We start from the raw sequence: 21,005 nt of genomic DNA, 5'->3' as shown, positions 1-21,005 counted from the left end.
GTATGGCACGCTGCCGTCGCAAGTCTCCGCTGTCGCAAAATAACACTTCGCGGACGTTTCGGTTCGAAGGCCGCGCAGGTGTACCTGCGTCTCACGTTGCCATAGCGACCGAGCCTCGGGCTCGCGGATCCTCGCTGCCCGGTCAACATCTTTGAGCATCCGCAGCTCCGGAGGCGGGTAATTCGGCGTTGGAGTGGGACTTTATGAAAAAGAAACACTTTATTTATTTAAATAGTATTTATCGGCTGTTGGATAGAGGCAGAGAAATGGAGAGGGGGGGGAAAGGGAGATAGAGAAGGAGAGAGAGGACAGACACCTACAGACCTGGTTCGCCGCTCATGAAGCGCTTTCCCCCTGCAGGTGGGGGACCAGGGGCTTGAACCCGGGTCCTTGCGCACTGTCATGTGTGAGCTTAACCAGGTGTGGCTGGTTCCTGGAGTGGGACTTTTTTCTCTCTCTCTCTCTCTCTCTCTTATGATCTTGTTTTTCAACTTCGGCCTGAGTGAGATCATCCCATATTCATCCTTCTGTTTCTGACTTATTTCACTCAACATGAATTTTTCAAGGTCCATCCAAGACCGGCTGACAACGGTGAAGTCACCATTTTTTATAGCTGAGTAGTATTCCATTGTGTATATAGACCACAACTGGCTCAGCCACTCATCTGTTGTTGGACACCTGGGTTGCTTCCAGGTTTTGGCTATTACAAATTGTGCTGCCAAGAACATATGTGTACACAGATCTTTTTGGATGGGTGTGTTGGGTGCCTTAGGATATATCCCCAGGAGAGGAATTGCAGGGTCATAGGGTAGGTCCATTTCTAGCCTTCTGAGAGTTCTCCTGGAGTGGGACTTTTAAAAAACTGTCTTTAAAACTGTTCATGGGCAGTCAGGGATTTCATCTTCATTTACAGTCTCAACACCCTGGGTGTGAATCCAATTAGGGTTTTTATTATTATTATTATTATTATTATTATTATATTTTTGGAAGGCCTGCCTTTGAATCCCTGCCCAACAATCACCTTATGCTGATAGAAAACTCACAGCATGGAAGGGCACCAAGAAGCCCCTGTCCCTCAGGGACGTGTGTGAGGGCGCCCCTGGAGCCAGGCGCTGCTTTGCTGTGATCAAACCACACCTTTTTGTTGTTGTTGTTGAACATCGTGTGTTCTCAGCCTGAACCCCTAGGCCCTGTGAAGCGTTCCTAGGAAGCTAAGACATTAACCCAGCTCCTGGAAGCTTGTCCGACTGGAGACGCACCCGAAGTACTGGCACCTTGGTTGCTTATAATGTAGCCTGACCCTGAGTACAAGGGCCGTAGGATCCGGTGCGTAAGGATGCGGATGAGTAAATAATGTCTGATGGAGGAAAGAGTTAGAACTAGGTATTTGCCATAGGTGCCAGGTTTAGGTAGAAGAGAGGAGAATGTTGGGGGAAAAAACACCAGACATTCTTGAAAACTGCCTCTCCATTAAAACTGACAAACCTGGGAGTTGGGCGGTAGCGCAGCGGCTTAAGCGCTCGTGGCGCAAAGCGCGAGGACGGGCAGAAAGATCCCGGTTCGAACCCCTGGCTCCCCACCTGCAGGGGAGTCGCTGGTGAAGCAGGTCTGCAGGTGTCTCTCTATCTTCCCCTCTTCTCTCCATTTCTGTCTTATCCAACAACGACGACATCAATAACCATAACTACAACAATAAAAAACAAGAGCAACAGAAGGGAAAATAAATAAATAGAAACAAACTGACAAACTTTACAAAGTACTGTGAACTCTTGTCCATCAATTTATACCAGATTTCAACTCACATATGCATTTTCTTAATGGAATTAATATTTTCCAAAAATATTCTGAGGAACTACAAAATCCTACCTAGCCTTTCTTTTTCACCTAAGCCCTGTGGGGTAATGTGGGTATTACTCTTAACTTTGGATCCCACAGATTATATCAAACATGTTTGAATTTGTTGCTCACTATTTTAAATCTTTATTTACTTGATAGAGACATCAGAAATTGAGAGGGAAGGAGGAGATAGACTTTTAGCACTGCTTCACCACTTGCAAAGCTAGCCCCCTCCTAGTGAGGGCCAGGGGCTCAAACTCAGGTCCTTGCTCATTGTAGCATGTGCCCTTAACCTGGTGTGCCACCACCCCACACCCAGCCTTCTTGTTAAAAGTGCTAAATTATCCTATTTGATTTTTGTTTTCATTTTATTAGAGCGATGCTGAGATCTGTTGTTATGGTGGTACTGGGGATTGAACCTGAAATTGGTGCCTCAGGAGTAACCACTATCCTGTCTTTTTGTATTAACCATTGTGCTATCTCCCCAGCCCCAAAGCCTAAATTATATGTGCAATGAAAGAGTGGTAGCATGAAAGATAATATATATATTTAAGAGATTGATTGGTTGCCTATGAGAAAGTGTCACAGGAAAGAGGGAGATAAGAAAGTTAGAGCTTCACTACTGTACATGCAGCACCAGGAAACTTAACTGGGAACCTCAGGCATGAAAATTCAATGCTCTGCCAGTTGAACTGTCTTCTTCCCCTACCCCCCCCTCCCCAACAAATAGCAGTGAATGTTATGCTTCTCTGAAGATAACTGGTAAGTTGGAAAGAAGTTGCAGTGGGTTGTTTAGGTACTAAGAATTTCTCACATTTCCATTCAGGTATTTTAATTTTTTGGCCTTAGGTAATCCTGTGATTAACTGGCAACTTTCAATGAAGGAAATGTTGAGGGGGGTGCAGGTGGTGGCGCACCTGGTTGAGCACACATGCTGCAGTGCACGGGGACCTGGGTTTCAGCCCTCATCCCCACCTGCAGGGGGAAAGCTTCATGACTGGTGGAGCAGGCTGCAGGTGTCTTTGTCTCTCCCTCTCTATCTCCCTGCCCCTCTCAATTTCTCTCTGTCTCTAATAATAAATAAATAAATAAATAGATAAAATGTTGAAATTGCTGGGTTTTATGTTTAATAGCTTGCCTGTGAGCAAGAAGTCTGTGAACATGGTGGAGTTAGGCACTTAAAAAACTTCAGGACTTGAGGTCAGAGTCGCAAAGTTTGGCATTTCCAAAACTTGTGAAACTTGGTCCAGTTTATTGGCCGTGTGGTGAGTATGTCTGCACCAGTGAGTTATCATGCCAGCTCAGCTAGCACTCTGGCCTCTGTAGAGTTTTGTCCTTGTGTGCTGGTTAGACTCCAGTCCATTATTCCCTGGAAGCCATGCATAAAATATCTTTTAAATAACTTCAGTCTAGAGATAATTAGACTCTTTAGAGGAACTTCTGCTTATGAATGGAAATACAATGTTACAAATTAGCCACTTCAGGACCTCCATAAAGGCAGGAAAATGATTTGAGGCTTTTTATTATTTAGGAGTCCACATTGAAGTCACAGACCTGAGCATATTCTGGAATTGACTACACTTCTACTTAAATGGATTAAGACCTCACCTTTGATTATTCAACAAACTCTTAGAAGAGGAAACAGACCCTTGGACATCCTGGAAGACCATACTCGTCTCCGGTGATATTCTCTTTCAATACACCCCCATCTGCTACTAACATAGTGAAAAAAAAATACTATTTACCTTTCAGACTCTTATCTACATGTGGGGAAAAAAGGCCTCAGTAGTATAAAATAAATGTTTAGTATTTTTCCTTACCTGATGCAACTTCACTGGAAGGTGTCTGGTGATTGTGTTTAATGCTGTCCTCTCTTAAACCTAGGCTGATAAGCTACTACTATCTGGTACCTGGTTTTGTAAGTGCTATTAACTCACTGGCCCAACCTAGTTATATAGGCTCCAAGGAATCATAAGAAAACCAAATCCTGGAACTAAGAAAGTCAGAAATGTTGGACTTCCAGTTTTTATTGTAGTTATGTCACAATCATTCTCCGCCCATGCTGTGATTTGCTTACACTTAGCATCTGTGATACCCAACCTCTAAGATGACACCCAAAGATCTCTATCACCTGTCTGTAATCTCCTCCCCAGTCTGTACAGGACTAATGCCCTTCCCCAGGCAGCAGTGGCCGTCCTGAATTGGAGAGGCAGAGTTAAGAATTCAGAGCACTAGAGTAGGTAGAATTTGTAAGCCAAAGTACCAAAAGAGAGTGAATATATAGAGAATATTTTCAAGGTTACCAGGAGGTTCCTCACCGGCCTTCACTACTCCAAGGAAGGAAGCACGGGGAGGAAGCAGGTAGATTTATCAGGACTCTTACAAGGTTGGATCCATATTTTATATTTCAGTATCTTGAGTGGAGGAAATAGCACCTTTAGAGGACATGGGGTTGAGTACTCAGAAAGTTAATGTCTCAGTAGTGGTGAGAGATTAGCTGGTGATGACAAACTGTTTTGATCTAGCCAAAGAAGACATAAAATCAAGCTTCTAAATTTCCAGAGTCTAAAAGTACCAAGCTGACCAGAATTTGGAAGTACTCTGTGAGGGAAAGCTTTGTGAGTGGTACAACAGTGCTGCATTTCTCTCTGTCTCTCTACCTTCCCCATCCCATCTCTCTTTCTGTCTCTATCCAACAAATAAAGACATTTAAAAAAAAAAATCAGAAAAATCTTAGTTGTGACTTAAGGGTTAAACTGAACTATTATATTCAGTGAGGCTATTGCTATATAGATAGGGAGAGAGATGACAGCAGAAATTGAGTCTGGTCTTGTTGCTGGGTCTGAGTCATTTTATTACTTAGCAGGTAGGAAACTATGTGAAAGAATCCTCTGATGTCATAATTTCTGGGTGTCACTGGAACATTTGGTCATCATTTTCTTGGCAATTCCAGCTTTCCATAGAAGGTCAGTAGACGCAGTTGACTGACTCATTGATCTCTACTTGAAACAGACTCAGGCTATTTTGGTAAGTTTGTATCCTTGGTTAAGTTAGCTCTGCCTTCATACCCACATAAGATGGATAATTACACTAAGATAGTTATACCAAGGTATCGCTTTTGCCACTGAACGTGACATTTTTCCCTTGATAATTGTTACATAGTATTAAAAACAACCCTCATAAACAGTTAACAGTTAATAACAGTAGTAGTATATAGTAATATGATTCAAGATAAGCTGCTCAAATCCCCAAATTATCGTCATTGAGTTTTCTTTTTTTCTTTTTCTTTTTTCTCCCCTTTTGTTGCCCTTGTGGGTTTATCCATGTTGGTGTTACTATTATTGTTGTCATTGTTGTTGGGTAGGACAGAGAAATGGAGAGAGGAGGGGAAGACAGAGAGGGGGAGAGAAATACAGACACCTGTAGTCCTGTTTCACCGCCTGTGAATCGACCCCCCTGCAGGTGGGGAGCCGGGGGCTGGAACTGGGATCCTATGCCAGTCCTCGTGCTTTGCACCACGTGTGCTTAACCCACTGCGCTACCACTCGGCCCCTTTTTTCTTTTTCTTTTCTTTGTTTCCTCCAGTCATTGGGGCTTGGTGCCGGCACTGTGAATCCACCGCTCCTGGTGGCTGTTTTTTTTTTTTTTCCTTTATTTTCCCCCATTTTATTGGATAAGGCAGAGAGAAATTGAGCGGAGAGGGGCAGATAGAGAGATAAGATACCTGCTTCATCCCTTGTAAAGCAGGCCCCCCTACAGATGGGGAGCCATGGGTTCCTACCTGGGTCCTGGTACAGGTGCTTGTGCCAGTACTATGTGCGCTTAACCGGGTGCCACTATCCAGCTCCCTAGTCGCTGAATTTACTACAAGAAGCATTTGCTTATTAGCCTTAGAATTGACCCTATTACCCTGTCTCAGTTGAAGACATCTGAATTTATTTACGACAGTAATTCACTAGACACTGTGTGCTAGGAACTGTGTTAGGTATTGATGGTCCAGTGAAGAGAAAAGCGGCATGGGATGGGAGCAGAAGGACAACCATTAAGCAAAACCATGGACAAGACAGGGTGGTGGTTCTCAGCTGGGGTAATAGTTCTCCTCTTCACAGGAAACTTCTGGCACTGTCTGGGGATGCTTTGACAGTTCCAGTTTTGTGGGGAGGGTATCAGTGGCTTGCAATGAGCAGAGGCTGTGGGTGATGCAAAACATTCTATAGTCCTTCTTCCCCAGTAGAAATTCTCTGACTTCCATAGTGTTGTGGTTGAGAAATCCTCAATTTGAGTCTTTATTTATTTCCCCTTTTGTTGCCCTTTTTTATTATTGTTGTTGTAGTTATTGATGTTGTTGGATAAGACAGAGATAAATGGAGAGAGGAAGGGAAATCAGAAAGGGCAGAGAAAGATAGACACCTGCAGACCTGCTTCACCGCCTGTGAAGCGACTGTCCTGCAGGTGGGGAACCGGGGGAATGGATCCTTATGCTGGTCCTTGAGCTTTGCGTCAAGTGCGCTTAACCTGCTGTGCTACCACCTGACTCCCTGAATTTGAGACTTGATAACTGTTACAAAGCAGAAATAGGAGTGCTGTGGAACTTATAAAGGTGCCGTGGAAACCTCCTTTTGAATAGTGAAATGTGAGATTAGACATTACGAATGAGCCGGTGCTGATAATTAAATGGTAGCATTGCGGTGTGGAAGAGCTCCAAGAAGAGGCAACATTAGCCGTAGAGAGCTTTATTTCAGGGGCGCAGGGGTGCTATACACGGTTAAGCACACATGTCACCATGCACAAGGACCTGGGTTCAAGCCTCTGTCCCCACCTGCAGGGGAACGCTTCATGAACACTGAAGCAGGTCTGCAGGTCCCCCCCCCTTTTCCTGCCTCTCAATTTCTTTCTGTCCTGTCTAGTAAAAATAGAAAGAAAAAGAAAAAAAGGAAAAAATGGCCACTGGGAGAGGTGAATTTGTAGTGCAGGCATCGAGCCCCAGCGATAACCCCAGAGGAAAATAAAAAAGCTTTATTTTATATAGTTGCTTGTATATATGTATGTTTGTATGTATATGTGTATCATTATATATCATATACACTTCATATATGTCACATATTCACCTATTTAGTAATAGTAGAATTTGCTGAATAATTATAGTTAATATTTATTGAGCACTTGTGTAGAAATACTGTGCATTTACATACATTACCTTCTTTTCTAATATACCAAAGTTGTTTTTTTTTGTTTTAAATATCTTATTCATTTATTTTTATGAGCAAGACAGAAATAGACAGAGACCAGAGCACTATTCTGCTTTTTCTCAGGCCGGTGTTGGGGACTGAACCTATAATTTCAGAGCCCCAGTGATGCAAATATTTTGCATAAACAGTAAGCTATCTCCCCAGCCTATGTTATCTTCTTTTATCCTCATTTTTTACTCTGGAAGTATATAGAAACTATTATTATTACTCCTGATTTATCCTTGAGCAACATACTTGGTTAAGTACGTTGCCTAAGATCATGTGACTAGAGAGGGTCAGGAACCATAAATTGGACTCAGGAGTTCAACTCTTCCACGGTACTGTCTTAACTTAAGTGTAGAGAGGAAGGATAAGGCGTGATGGATGATTACTAGGAACAAAGATTAGAAGAAGATGATGTGGATATGAAACTTGGTTGTACTTCAAATGAAAAATGGATTTAGATAGGCTATGTGTATGATATGAGAGTAGAGGCTCAAATCTGTTGATTGCAACAACTGTTTGAAGGCAACCTGAATTTTTTTTTTTTTTTTTACATTTTTTAAATATTTATTTCCTTTTTGTTGCCCTTATTGTTTTGGAAACCTGAATTTTTTTCACAAGCCAAAAAAGGGCTTCGGTTATGTGAATAGGTACAGGTTACTTCTAGTGTCTGTTTTGAATTTGTTGCAGTACTTCGACTTGTATCAAAGAGAGTTGTGCAGCATAATATGTATGCATTGATGTCATAGACACGAACTTAATGTACCGCAGACATGTTCAGCTGCATCACAGCTAGGACATGTAGATCAACGTCAGTAACAAACCAGTAACTTAAAAAACTTCAGATAACTGCTCGAAGACATTTTATTCCCTCCTCCTTTGAATTTTCTAAGCTAGACTTCTGGTGAATTATGCCTTTTCGGTGTGGAACCCAGCCAAGAAGATTTCCAGTGGAAGGAGGAGATTCTTCAAGCGGACTGGAGCCTGGCCTGAGCTCTAGTGCTGCCTGTAATGGAAAGGAGATGTCACCCACCAGGTGAACTGTTCTAGTCCTGATGGCTGGTGAAGCATCTGTGGCCTGTCATCCAGACAAGCTTTAGCTGATACTCGTGATCAGTGAGAAAAAAGCCCAGGGAAATTGCTAAGTTATCATGTTTTATGTTGTTAAATTTGTCTTAATAGAATTCAGATTTTTTTTTTTTAGCAGAGGTTGCATTTGTACCTCTTTATATCTTAATGATGACCAAGGGGGGCTGGGCGTTGGTGCACCTGGCTAAGTGCACATATTACCATACACAAACTTCCTGGGTTAGTGCCCCTACTTCCTTCTTGCAGAGGGGAAGCTGTGAGTGGTGAAGTAAGTACTGCGGGTGTCTCTTTTCTTCTCTGTCACCCCTCCCCTCTCAATTTCTTTCTGTCTTAAAAAGAGAGAGAGAGAGAGAGGCTGCTGGGAGTGGTGGATTTGTCGTGCAGGCACTGAGTCTCAATGATAATAACCCGTGGCAATAAGAAATATAACCCAAGATTTCCTTTAATGTTATGGCAGTGTTTTAGCTAAGTGTGTGTGTATGTATGATTTCAAGGCTAGATACCATTCAGTTAATGAAGCAGGTGTCTAGTGCTATTATGCATGTCATGCACCGTGCTGAGAGTATGTGTCAAATGTGAAGACTGAATGTAGACCTTCACTTGGTTTTGATTTCACCTTTGGCAGAAATAGAGTGATGCAGAGGAGGATGGTTTTGTAAAATAAAATAATTTTTGCAAAACAGAGGGGAACAATAACAAGGATTTGTTTTACTTCTCTGCAGTTTAGCACAGCAAAATGTCCTATATACATTGAGTTCTCATGTCTTGAAATTTAATAAGCTCAGCAAGCAAGTAGAAAATCCTAGAAAAAAACCACCATAAAATGTCCAGTTAAATATTTACTACTTAGGCCTAGACACCCTCCTCCCCTAGCCCCTACTTCCCTTCCCTTAATTACTTCATTTCTTTCACTGACTACACAAAAGAGAGCTCCTCTAACCTCTCCGGACAGCAATAGTACTAATGTCACTCCCTTGATAACCTTTAGAATACTGTATACAATTGACCAAGAGATATACTATTAGAAGTATATATATCTGGGACCAGGCGGTAGCACACTGGGTTAAGCTCACACGGTGCAAACTACAAGGACCTGCGCAAGGATCCCGGTTCAAGTCCCCGGCCCCCACCTGCAGGGGGGTGGCTTCACAAGCAGTGAAGCAGGTCTACAGGTGTCTGTCTTTCTCTCCCCTCTAACTTCCCCTCCTCTCTGGATTTCTCCCTGTCCTATCCAACAACAATGACAGCAATAACAACAACAATAACACAACGCGATAAACAACTAGGGCAACAAAAGAAAAAAAAAGAAGTATATATATCAACTAAAGAACAAGTATTTTCCCCTCTGACAACTTTTATTGTAATCATTGAACAAGTAAAACACAGTAAAACTTATGGTTAACTTAGACCCCACTTAAATCCTAGACCTATTCCTTCCCCTGCTTGAGGCCCGATCCTATAAACCTGAAACTGGTTTGGATACATCATATGACAGCAAATGATTTAACCTCCTCAGATAAAGAAAGGAGAGTCATCTTTGTTGAATTTCCTGTGACTTACTAAATGTGACAGAAGTCACAGCTTTTTTGCAACATAAATCTGTTTGCCTAATCAGTACCACTGTATTACTATTATTTGGTGACATTCGCAAGTTTCATGTTTACTCCAATTCTGGCCTTCTGAAAAATTATTCCCTTTTTACAATCTAACTACATTGTCATTTGTTGTTTTATTCAGGCAGCTCCGCAGATGCCCTGGAAGTCACTGTCTGACGATAACTGATGTCCCCATCACTGTTTATGCCTCAATGCGAAAGCCGCCTGCACAAAGCAGCAAGGAAATGCCTCCCAAATAGCATCATTAAGTCTTTGCGTAGAGGTCTGACTAGGTCAAGGGTAATGGGCCAGTATCCTCTTATAATCCAGTAAACAAATAAAAGTGGTGGCACCTTTGGATGATGACAATAACTGGAATATTTATTTGTAGGAGAAAAAGAGCCGTAATCCATACAACACGCATAACCTTGAGTCATTAGTTATGTTTGATAGGTAGGATAGAATAATATTTCACAGTTAGAAAATGCCCTGGAGATTATCTTGCTTAGGGTAGACCATTAATATCAATAATTCAAGATGAAGCTTAATCTACCTCGATTACCACAGAGCCCAATTCTAAACGCCCATGGTGTTTTCAATTGTTTTTCTCTGCTTCTGTTTGGGTTTGCTTCTTAGCTGAATCCCTTCACTTGAATACCCTGGTTTCTGGCTTACCATCTTTTGATAATACTTGGTCCAGGAATAATTATGTTGGGTAAGAAATGGAGCTGTGTGGCTTGTGCAGTTTAAAAATTTTTGTTTGTTTATTTATGCATACTGGCAGAGAGACTAGAATACTGCTCAGCTCTGTTCTATGTGGGGCCAGAAACTGAACCTGTGACTTTATGCGTGCTAGTCATGTGCTCTGCAGCTATTATATCTCACAGGCTAGCAGGACTGCACATTTTGGAAGATTACTGAAAACCAAAGAAGATTTTTGGTCCATGGTTAATGTATAAAACATGTAGATTATTTACATGTAGGGAGCTCAGGATTGGTTAAATTTGTTGTATTTAGAGCCAAGCTATGGTTTTGTTCTCCATTTTTTTTTTCCCCCTCAGGAAAAGCAATGTTCCATTACTTTTTTTTTTTAATTATCACTGGAGCTTGGTGCTGGCACTTCAAATTCACTACTCCTGGTGGTCACTTTTTCCATTTTATTGGATAGGACAGAGAGAAATTGAGAGGGGTGGGGGAGATAGAGAGGGAAAGAGAAAGAGAGACACTTGCAGATCTGCTTCACCATTTGTGAAGCATCTCCCCTGCAGGTGGGGAGCGGGGGCTTGAACCCAGATCCTTGCACGGGTCATTGCACTTAGTACCATGTGCACTTAACCAGGTGTGCCACTGCCCGGCTGGCCCCCACAGATATTTGTATACCTTCATGCCAGGCACTTGTCTAGGCTCTTACCACACATCAGTGAGTGACTAGCTGTCAAGAAAATCATGGAGATTACATTTTGTTGTCTTTATAGGCTACATTGATACAGGAAAACACACATGTACACACACACACACACACACACATACACATTAGCTCCACACCTGAAAGTTTGATGTACCTTAAATATGGTATCTTTACTCCTTCATGGCCCCACCTATAATGTGTAGTTACCAATTTAGGGCAATAGGACAAATCCATCTTAATACTCTATACTACATCATTTTACATATAAGAATATAGGAGACTAGAGAATAAATATATCTGTGTCTTCTGAGATTAAGACACACACACACACACACGACTCTGAACTGGAAACTGAGCTGACTCTTCTCATTCAAAGGGCAGGTAGATATATTGTCCTACGTTTACAGAATAAAAATACTTTTCCTCCTTTTTAATGTGTCTGTGAATGTATGTGCTTATAAATAGGTCTTCAGAAAGGAACACTTTGGCTTAAGTTTCATTTCCATGTCTTCTTCAAGAGAACTATTCAATTGTTTGAACTCATTTTTCCATAACACTTGATGAAGAAATGTCACTTCACTGGGAAGCCTTAGAATGGTGGCCTTGTTTAATCATCTGTGATGATGAGGAGAGACATAGGCCTAAATGGGAATGCTCCTTCAAACATGGGCTGTGGGAAACCATTTCATCTTAAGGGGAATGTGAATTGCCACGGGCTATTAACAACTGATTGTAATTACTACGAACACCCTGTTTTTCGATGTGAAGTCCTGACAATATGTTAAAAAGAAAAAAAATCCTTTCTCCTTAGACTGAAGCTGAGGGAAGATAGGGTCCCATCTAAGAATTGACCCAAGCTCTAATGAGTGGTAAATTCAAAATTTCAGAAGGTCATTTTGTGGTTGAGGTTAATAGGTTAAGTAGATTCTCAATTGCTGACTTATGATTATTAACTGCTAACTGCAAAGTAGCTTTATAAATTGTCACTCTGTTTACTGTAGTGTCCTCCAGTTTCTTTTTTAAGTTTACACAGTAATAATATCCTATGTGAAACTCAATGCATGCACAGTTTTTCTTCTAGGAAAGTAAGAGGGAAAATAGTTAATTCTTTTTTTTTATCTCTAAAAATTATACTACCATTTAAAAAAAATGTACTAGAAATTAATTTTATTAAAACTTAAAAAATGCTATTAGCCAAAAATATTCTTACTATAGTGATAGTCTAAACAAAAGTGCTAAAAGCAATTCTACCATATGATTTAAGATATTTATGTAAATGAATAAATCTTTCTAGGACAAAGGAAAGCATACCAAAGACATTTTCATAGATTCAAAGTTACCTTCCCCAAAAGAAGGCTGGATCTGAGAATCTACCAGCCTCTTACAAATATGTGCCAGTGTGTACTGAAAAATCCCTTTGAATTTATTTTAGAAACAAACAATTTTACCAGCAGGAAGTGAACTCTCAATACAAATACACTTAACACCTCTTTGATTATTGTCCATGGCAGACAAATTGGTTCCAAGGTCAGACTTGGAATAAGAAATAATCATCTTCCAGTCCCTGATGATTAATTTAGTTCCTGCTTGACTAGGTGGACACTTGCCCAGGGAGGAGGAGCTGCCCCTCTAGCTGGCTTTGAGTTTATCTCAGTGCTTTAAAGAACTCCATACTGAAGCAGCGTTGATCTCCCCCGTCAGGCAGCTGGGCAGGAGTTGATGCTCACAGCACCACTGACCAGGGCTGCTTTGCTGAAGCTCACTGGGCGCCCGTCAATCACAAAGTGACGGATACAGCCTGTGAAGGGCTTGCTGGGGGCCAGGCGCGGTGTTAACAGAGATTCTGAAAAGGGAGTGGGGAACATTGCAAAGAATGTAAGTGAGATGTTCTAAGCCCAAATATTATTCAACAACAACAAAGTAATTGCTCACATGAAGAGGAATTACATATCAGAAATGGAATGTCATAATTTATTTCCCCAGACACAGGAGCAGAGCTTGGACTGGACTTGGTGGATGGCAGCAAAGTCAAAGACTCTAGGGGTGGTAGGAGGTGAGTTTCAGGTCCTGGAACATGACTGGGGGGGAGGGGAGGGGAGAGTGTTATGTGGAAAACTGAGGTTTTTTTTTTGGTCTCCAGGGTTATTGCTGGGGCTTGGTGCCTGCACTACCAATCCTGGCAGCCCTTTCTTTCTTTCTTTCTTTCTTTCTTTCTTTCTTTCTTTCTTTCTTTCTTTCTTTCTTTCTTTCTTTTTTTAATTGGATAGGACAGAGAATTGAGGGGGGAAGGGAAGATAAGAGAGGGAGAGAGAAAGACACCTGCAGACTTGTTACAAATGTACCAACTATTGTATTTTACTGTCAACTGTAAACCATTAATTCCCTTAATGAAAAAAAAAAGAAGAAAAAATTTATTTCCCTAGGAAAGTCTGTTTTGGAAGTAACAAATGTTATAAATTTAAAGCTTTGCCACATTTTTCATAATTTTATTTCTGAGTATACAGATGTACTTTGAAGACTATGAGCCCTGTGTCAAAACAAACCTCTTGATGCCGTTTTCCCAATAGCATGTGACCATTTCATGTCTGTGTTACAGTTTGGCTATTCTCCCATTTATGTCATCTTCATCATCATCATATCTGTTAGAGACCTTTGTTCAGTCATCTTTGTCCTTCTCTGAGGCCAGGGCCTTGCTCCGGCTTCACGCCTATAATTCCACTGCTCCTGGCAGCCATTTTACTTTCAGATAGAAGGTGAAAGGCAGAGAGGGCAAGAGAGACCGAGAGGAGGAGGAGAGAGACTCTAACATTGCTTCACCACTTGTGAAACTTCTTTTTTGGCGGTGCCTATGTGGTGGCCAGGGCTCTAACTGAGGTCCTTGTACATTTTACCTTGTGAGTTCTCTCTCCACCTCCACTAGTGGCCCTTGATGTTATTACTGTAATTGTTTTGGAGTACCATGAACTCTGCACTCTATAAGACAGTATGAACTTAATTGACACTTTTTTTTTTTGCCTCCAGGGTTATTTTTTGCTGGGGCTTGGTGTCTGCACTACGAATCCACTGCTCCTGGAGGCCATTTTTTCCCATTTTTTTGTTGCCCTTGTTGTTGTCGTCATTGTTATCATTGCCATTGATGATGTTGTTGGATAGGACAGAGAAATTGAGAAAGGAGGGGAGACAGAGATGGGGAGAGAAAAATAGACACCCGCAGACCTGCTCCACCATCCATGAAGTGACCCACCCCCCTGTAGGGGAGCTGGAGGTTCGAGCCAGGATCCTTTCTAAATGGCCTATTTCAACATCATTGTTTCTCAGGGAATAGAAAGAACCTAGGCAAACGGGGTGGGGGGTGGGTGTCATTGGTCATTTGGAGGAGCAGTCAGAAAACACACAAGTGGTCTGGGAGGTGGTGCACTGAACTCTTAAGCATGAAGTGCCGAGTTTGATCCCCAGCAGTATGTGTACCAGAGTAATGTCTGGCTCTTTCTTTCTCTTCTCCTATTTTTCTCATTAATACATTAAAAACAAAACAAAACAAAACAAAAAAACCCAAGGGGGGTGGGCAGTAGCACAGTGGGTTAAGTGCACATGGTGCAAAGCGCAAGAACCAGAGTAAAGGATCCCATTCTTGATGCCATTAAAACATTTGTGATTTTAAGGAGAAGGACAAAATGTCAGCTTAACAGGATTTTTTGAAAGACATTGGTTCCAGCTCTCAGGAATATCCTTGAGAGGGGTTCAAGACTTCAGTGGAGGGAGTAGCTGCAGAGATGGTGCAAAGAGTAACAGGACTAGACTTTAGAATGGCCCGTGAAGATCTGACTGACTGACTGACTGCAACATCATGATGAACTGCAGCGAGTGAGGGCTTGCTTCTGATGACTGAGCGTGGAACGTGAGCTGTCGTCTACTCCCTGTGACGACGACACAAGCACTACTGAGCTGACAGCAAAGGGCTTCCAAGATCATATAAACTGAGTCGATAAAGCAGCAGCAGGGCTTGGCTCCCATTTTGAAAGATGTTCTATTTTGGGTAAAATGCCATCGAAAGACACTATGTACTGACAGAGACATCTTTCATGAAAGGAGAAGTCAATGTATGCAGCAAATTTCATTGTTTCGTTTTTAATTGTCAAAGCCACCATAACCTTCAGCAAATGTTACTCTGATCAGTCAGCAGTCATCGAAACTGCTGAGAGCTCAGGAGGTGGTTAGCATATTTTAGGAATAAAGTATTTTAAAATCAAGGCGCTTTTCTTAGACATAATACTAGACTAGTGCACATTTAACAGACTATGATATTATTACACATAGTTTATATGTATTGGGAAACCAAAAAAAAAATTGTGTGACTTGCTTTAGAGTGATAATTGCTTTACTGTGGTAGTCTGGAACTAAACCCACTGTGTTGGGTAGTTGCCATCTCCCCCTGGCTTCTTCTTATCCATATGGCTATATAGGGATTTACTGATCCAAAGGTTTGGTCTATTTACATAAATCACTTTTACATAAAGCACTCCAGGGCATTGGTGGTTCAGTTATAGGATTCTCGCCTGTTCCGCCCCCTCCTTGTCACACTCTGATTTTCACCAGTCACTTTTCTCTCCACCCTCTCTATATCACATCCTGTTTCCACCCTACTTGGAGAGTATAAAAACAGCTGCTCTTCTGATTAAAGACACTTGGAAATTGCTTTCCGGCTCCGAGAGTTCCAGAGTGTATCTCCTGCGGAAGTTGGTGCAGCACGCGTTCCTGATCCCTCTCCCACACAGCAGCCTAGATCAGCTCCAGTTGAGTTCTCTCCAACCCAGAGAGCACTAGCTTGGGAAGAAGTACCCTCAGGCTATCCCGGCATCTGGCGCCCGGAACAGGGACCCGTAAGCAGCAGATTTACAAGAAGACATCTTAGATAAGTACACACCTTTTGGGTATCTGCAATATTGTGTTAAGGCACTGTGATTTTTTTTCTTTTTTATTGTTTTCCGGAGATCTTTCCACCATGGAAAATCTTTTCCAAATCCTGCATTCTTTTTCCAGTATACAATTTTTATATATCTGGGACATTTTTCTCGGGGCTTCACCTTATATTCTGTTGATCATCATAGCAGCTTTTAAGGGATATATAGGGCAACCTCTCAAAAGGCTTAAGAAACTAGAGGCTGAGGTCCAAGAGATAAAGGAAGTAATCATAGAACTTAACCAGCACCTTAAAAACAAGAAGAAGCAAAGGCCTGTTGTGATCTTGACCCACCCTAATTCCTCTGCATCTTGCCCTGAGGCCCCTATTTTGGCATCTTGCCCTGAGGCCCCTATTTTGGCAGACACGTGTCCAAATTCTCCTTTGGACTCCACAGCCACTTCTTCGGCCACCCCCATTTTGGCAGAAACGTGTCCGGAACCTCCTGCTGCCTCCACGGCTGCTTCTTCACCCCACCCTGTTTTGATAGACACATGTCCAAATTCTCCTGTAGCCTCCAAAACCACTTCTTCGGCCACTTGTCCAGAAGCTTCCACTTCAGTGACTCCTCCTACCACTACACACTTATCAGAGGAAGTCCACACATTTCCGGTCAATGTTGCCCCCAATAGACAAAAACCTCAGGCCTGGTATCCATATTCCGCCACAGACCTGAAGGAACTATGCCAGGCTATCAAAGATGACGGTGTTCATGCCCCATGGACCAGGTCCATTTTACAAGGCCTGCTTCAGAACCTTAATACCCCTCAAGATTGGAGAGATGTGACTCGTGCTACGCTCCCAGGCCCCCTCTTCCTGCAATGGGAGGCATTCTTTCGCGATGAATGTTTACAACAATCGCGGAAAAATATTCAAAATCAGCCAGAGGGTAATTTTGATGCATTGTTTGGAACAGGCCAATTAGAAACAGGGATTCAACAGGCGGAAGCCAAGTTTCCAGCGGGGTATTTTGATCAAGTACGCCTGTGTGCATTAAAAGCATGGGAGCGATTAACACCACCCATGGGAGCAGCCTCAACCACCATTCTCTCCCTGCAACAAGAACCTGATGAATCCCTCGCTAAATTCATTGCCAGGGTCCAGTCGAGTTTGGAAAGGAAGATTTATAATCCTGACGCTCGTTTTCTCCTTCTGCGATCCATAGTCTGGGATGGAATGCTTCCGCATTTTCGACAGGCCTGTATCACTCTTAAAAATGAACACCCAGATACTTGGATTCTAGCTACACAGGATCTCAGATCAAGCTCTTTTCAAGGACCTATGTTACAGGCCTATGCAGCTACCTTACATAAGCAAAAAGGAGCTTGCTTTCAGTGCGGTCGCCAAGGGCATTGGCGTAACCAATGTCCAGAAAATAGACCGCGACCCCGCCTCCAGTCAGGGCGACCCCACCTCCAGTCAGGGCAACCCTGCCTCCAATCAGGGCAACCCCGCCTCCAGACAGGGAATCAGAGACCACGAATGCCTTGTCCCAGATGCCGGGATAGCCTGAGGGTACTTCTTCCCGAGCTAGTGCTCTCTGGGTTGGAGAGAACTCAACTGGAGCTGATCTAGGCTGCTGTGTGGGAGAGGGATCAGGAACGCGTGCTGCACCAACTTCCGCAGGAGATACACTCTGGAACTCTCGGAGCCGGAAAGCAATTTCCAAGTGTCTTTAATCAGAAGAGCAGCTGTTTTTATACTCTCCAAGAAGGGTGGAAACAGGATGTGATATAGAGAGGGTGGAGAGAAAAGTGACTGGTGAAAATCAGAGTGTGACAAGGAGGGGGTGGAACAGGCGAGAATCCTATAACTGAACCACCAATGCCCTGGAGTGCTTTATGTAAAAGTGATTTATGTAAATAGACCAAACCTTTGGATCAGTAAATCCCTATATAGCCATATGGATAAGAAGAAGCCAGGGGGAGATGGCAACTACCCAACACCACTGTATCTCTGAGGTATGCCTGTATTTCAGCCATCTTCCAAAGCTTAATCTTTTCACTTGAGGTAAAACCTCAATGTACAACTCCAGAATCTACGTGTAGTTTTTAGAATTGATTTTACCGTGTCCTTTGCTGAGCTGAGAGAAAGAAATTTTTAGCTTCCAGACTATTTTTGGACATGGTTATTGTTTCTGTCTAATTTGTATTATTATCCTTCACCCTGAAGCCTCCAGATCTTTGCCAAGCTCATAAAATTTAATGAGGAAATAATGAATTCAAATCAACTAAATTTTAATTTTTCTGTGCTCAGGGTTTAAGAACTGTAAGTAGGATGCTAAGTAGCCTAGTCTTTGTGTGGGCACAGGTGCCCTGCAATATGCCAAGGGGACTTTCTTGCCTTGTCTTAATTAGAGATCTAGAAGAAATTTTGTGCTTATTAATTGTACAGGCCCAATTAAGTGTGCAGGAATGATAGAAAGGTAATATAATTCAAAGCAATTTAGTGGGCTTAGAAATATTATGAAAATTGAAAGCCATTTAGTCAAAGCTTATTATTACGTATAAAAGGAACAAGCAGCTGAAAGATGGAAAATACTTAAGTTATTAGCAATTCAGAAAAGAGTATTCAACAGGTCAGCTGTACTATGTCTCCTTAGCAATGCGGGTCACCAACATGCCGAACTTTGTACTGAAGATCAGTCATGGAACTAGCACTTCCTATCAAGAAGGAAAACTACACAGTTTTCCAGTTTTAGATTTGGAAGGGGCCTGAGAGGTCAATTCCCTTGGTTTCCAGATTTGTGTGGCTTTATAGGTTTGTCAAGTCTGCTCAGTGTACTTCATCACTGGAATAAAAATGAGTGAAGAAAAAAGAATGCAAGTGGCAGAAACACTGATTTCATCCGTGGTGAAGACATATCAACAGAACCTGCGTTTTGATCCTACGTCATCCTTTCGAAACTCTGGCTTCTCTTCAGATGACATAAACCTTTTCGCCTTTTACGATGTCATCCTTTCTTTGATAGGGAACTTAAGTCAGGAAATAATTAGAAATTATGGTAATCACAATTGACCACACAAGTAGTGAAACATTCCTCTACTGGAAATCCTGAATCTTATATTCAGATTTTCAGTAGAAGAGTAAATAGTTAAGCGTGTGTGTGTGTGTGTGTGTGTGAGAGAGAATACTACTTCAGGTTAAAAATTTACTTCTGATTGTAAGTTTGTTTTTTTAAACAATTTTTTTTATATTTATCTTCCCTTTTGTTGTCCTTGTTTTTTTTTTTTATTGTTGTAGTTATTATTGCTGTCATTGTTGTTGGATAGGACAGAGAGAAATGGAGAGAGGAGGGGAAGACAGAGGTGGGAGAGAAAGATAGACACCTGCAGACCTGCTTTACCACTTGTGAAGCGACTCCCCTGCAGGTGGGAAGCTGGAGGCTTGAACCGAGATCCTCCCACTGGTCCTTGCACTTAGTGCCATGTGCGCTTAACTCACTGTGCTACCCCCCAACTCCCATTGATTATAAGTTTTTATTCCTGTTTAAAAATGGTTAATTATTGGGTAGAGACAGAAACTGAAAGAGGAGAGGGAGATTGAGTGGGAGAGAGACAGAGAGACACCTGTAGGACTGCTTCACCACTTGTGAAGCTTTCCCCTGTAGGTGGGGACTAGGGACTTGAACCTGGGTCTTTGTGCACTGTAATGTGTGCATTTAACCAGGTGCGCCACCACCTGCCCCCCTCCCCCCGATTTTAAGTTTTTAAACTACACAGAAAGAAAGGAAGAAAGAAAGAAAAGAAAGAAAAAGTCACCAGGAGTGGTGGATTAGTCATGCAGGCACTGAGTCCCAGTAATACCCCTGGTGACAATGAAAAAAGGAAAAAGTTTATGTAACATTTTGCATTATTAGGTGACTTAATGAAAACTCATGACTAGGGGGCCAGGCGGTGGTGCACCTGGTTAAGCACACACATTACAGTATGCAAGGACCCAGGTTCAAGTCCCAGGTTTCCACCTCAATTTCTGTCTCTACCCAATAATAAATAAATAAAATTATATATTAAAAAACCCTCACAACTCAATTCTATACTGTAATAACAATGACATGAACTTAACGGTTTCTTTTAAATTTAGAAACATATCTCCTTTAAACAACTCTTACCTGGAACACCACCGACAAACACAGGCTCCCTGTTATCAACTGGTTTGGGATTCAGGGGTCCAACTATATGGTTCACTTCAGAGTCAACATCCAACTGAACCACATTTGAATCTCTGATCACTGAAAGACAGGGAGAAGACTGATCACAAGGAGCACTGGAGAAGTTTTTATACAAGAGGGACTCATTTAGCAAAGAAATGTTTATTTACAAATCTTTTTCTGAGTCAACTCCAAAATCACTTCTGTCTCATTAAACATATTCACACCTCATCAAGCACTTACAGGCTAGTAAGAATATTAAAAATACGGTTTCTGTTACTTTGTTTCTCTCCAAATTGTGCATTATTTATTTACAATTCATTTTGTGCTTTTAAAGATTGATTTACTGATATGAGATAGTGACAGAAATTGAGATAAAGAAGAGAAGGAGACAACCAAAACATTACCCTGGGACACGCATCAGACGCAGGACTTCAGACTTGCGTGTCCAGCACTTTATCGACTACTCCCAACTTGAGAACCACTATTTCAAAAAAGATTTTATTTTTTATTGCCACTAGGGCTATTGCAGAGGCTAGGTGCCTGCGTAATTAATCCACCACTCCCGGTGGCCATGTTTTCCTCCCCCTACTCCTTTTGATTGGATAAGAAAGAGAAGTTGAGAGGGAAGGATAAGGTACAGAGGGAGAGAGATAGACAACTGCAGGACTTGCTTCACTGCTTGTAAAGCTTCCCTCAAGCGGGGGCTTGAGCCCAGGTCCTTGAGCTTGGTAAT

General features: G+C 42.1%; 2 protein-coding genes across 12 annotated transcripts in view; one reads left to right on the top strand and one right to left on the bottom strand.

Annotated features, from left to right (window-relative positions):
* The first annotated feature begins 39 nt into the window (after window positions 1-39).
* On the top strand, window positions 40-10,123 carry FAM229B (family with sequence similarity 229 member B). 10 transcript variants are annotated; one of them, XM_060190616.1, is made up of 5 exons: window positions 40-177; window positions 3,368-3,517; window positions 4,790-4,863; window positions 7,965-8,103; window positions 9,894-10,123. In XM_060190616.1, exons 4-5 carry the CDS (start codon window positions 7,979-7,981, stop codon window positions 10,009-10,011), a joined length of 243 nt encoding a protein of 80 aa, XP_060046599.1. In that variant the 5' UTR covers window positions 40-177; window positions 3,368-3,517; window positions 4,790-4,863; window positions 7,965-7,978; the 3' UTR covers window positions 10,012-10,123. The 10 variants fall into 10 exon arrangements, with proteins under 10 accessions (XP_060046599.1, XP_016045947.1, XP_060046600.1 ...); XM_016190461.2 differs by having other exon boundaries at window positions 7,961-8,103; XM_060190617.1 differs by having other exon boundaries at window positions 4,703-4,802.
* A 2,175-nt stretch (window positions 10,124-12,298) lies between these two features.
* LAMA4 (laminin subunit alpha 4) overlaps window positions 12,299-21,005 on the bottom strand; it is a 169,362-nt gene continuing 160,655 nt past the window's right edge. For both annotated transcript variants that reach the window (XM_060190602.1, XM_060190603.1), the window contains exons 37-38: window positions 20,231-20,350; window positions 12,299-13,002 (exon numbers count right to left, since the gene is read on the bottom strand). In XM_060190602.1, the coding sequence (XP_060046585.1) occupies window positions 12,857-13,002; window positions 20,231-20,350 (266 nt within the window). In that variant the 3' untranslated portion in view covers window positions 12,299-12,856. The remainder of the gene's footprint in view (window positions 13,003-20,230; window positions 20,351-21,005) is intronic.

This window comes from Erinaceus europaeus, chromosome 4, assembly GCF_950295315.1.
Source record: "Erinaceus europaeus chromosome 4, mEriEur2.1, whole genome shotgun sequence".
Taxonomy (NCBI): Eukaryota; Metazoa; Chordata; class Mammalia; order Eulipotyphla; family Erinaceidae; genus Erinaceus; species Erinaceus europaeus.
Note: the sequence above shows the minus strand (reverse complement) of the source record. Positions and strands in the feature narration are given on the sequence as shown.

What these genes read in the sequence shown, in the direction of transcription:
- FAM229B (XM_060190621.1), top strand. Translation starts at nt 7,979, where the DNA reads ATGCCTTTTCGGTGTGGAACCCAGCCAAGAAGATTTCCAGTGGAAGGA. An exon ending in AAGGAGATGTCACCCACCAG is followed by an intron (nt 8,104 to 9,893) that starts GTGAACTGTTCT and finishes TGTTTTATTCAG; the next exon opens with GCAGCTCCGCAGATGCCCTG.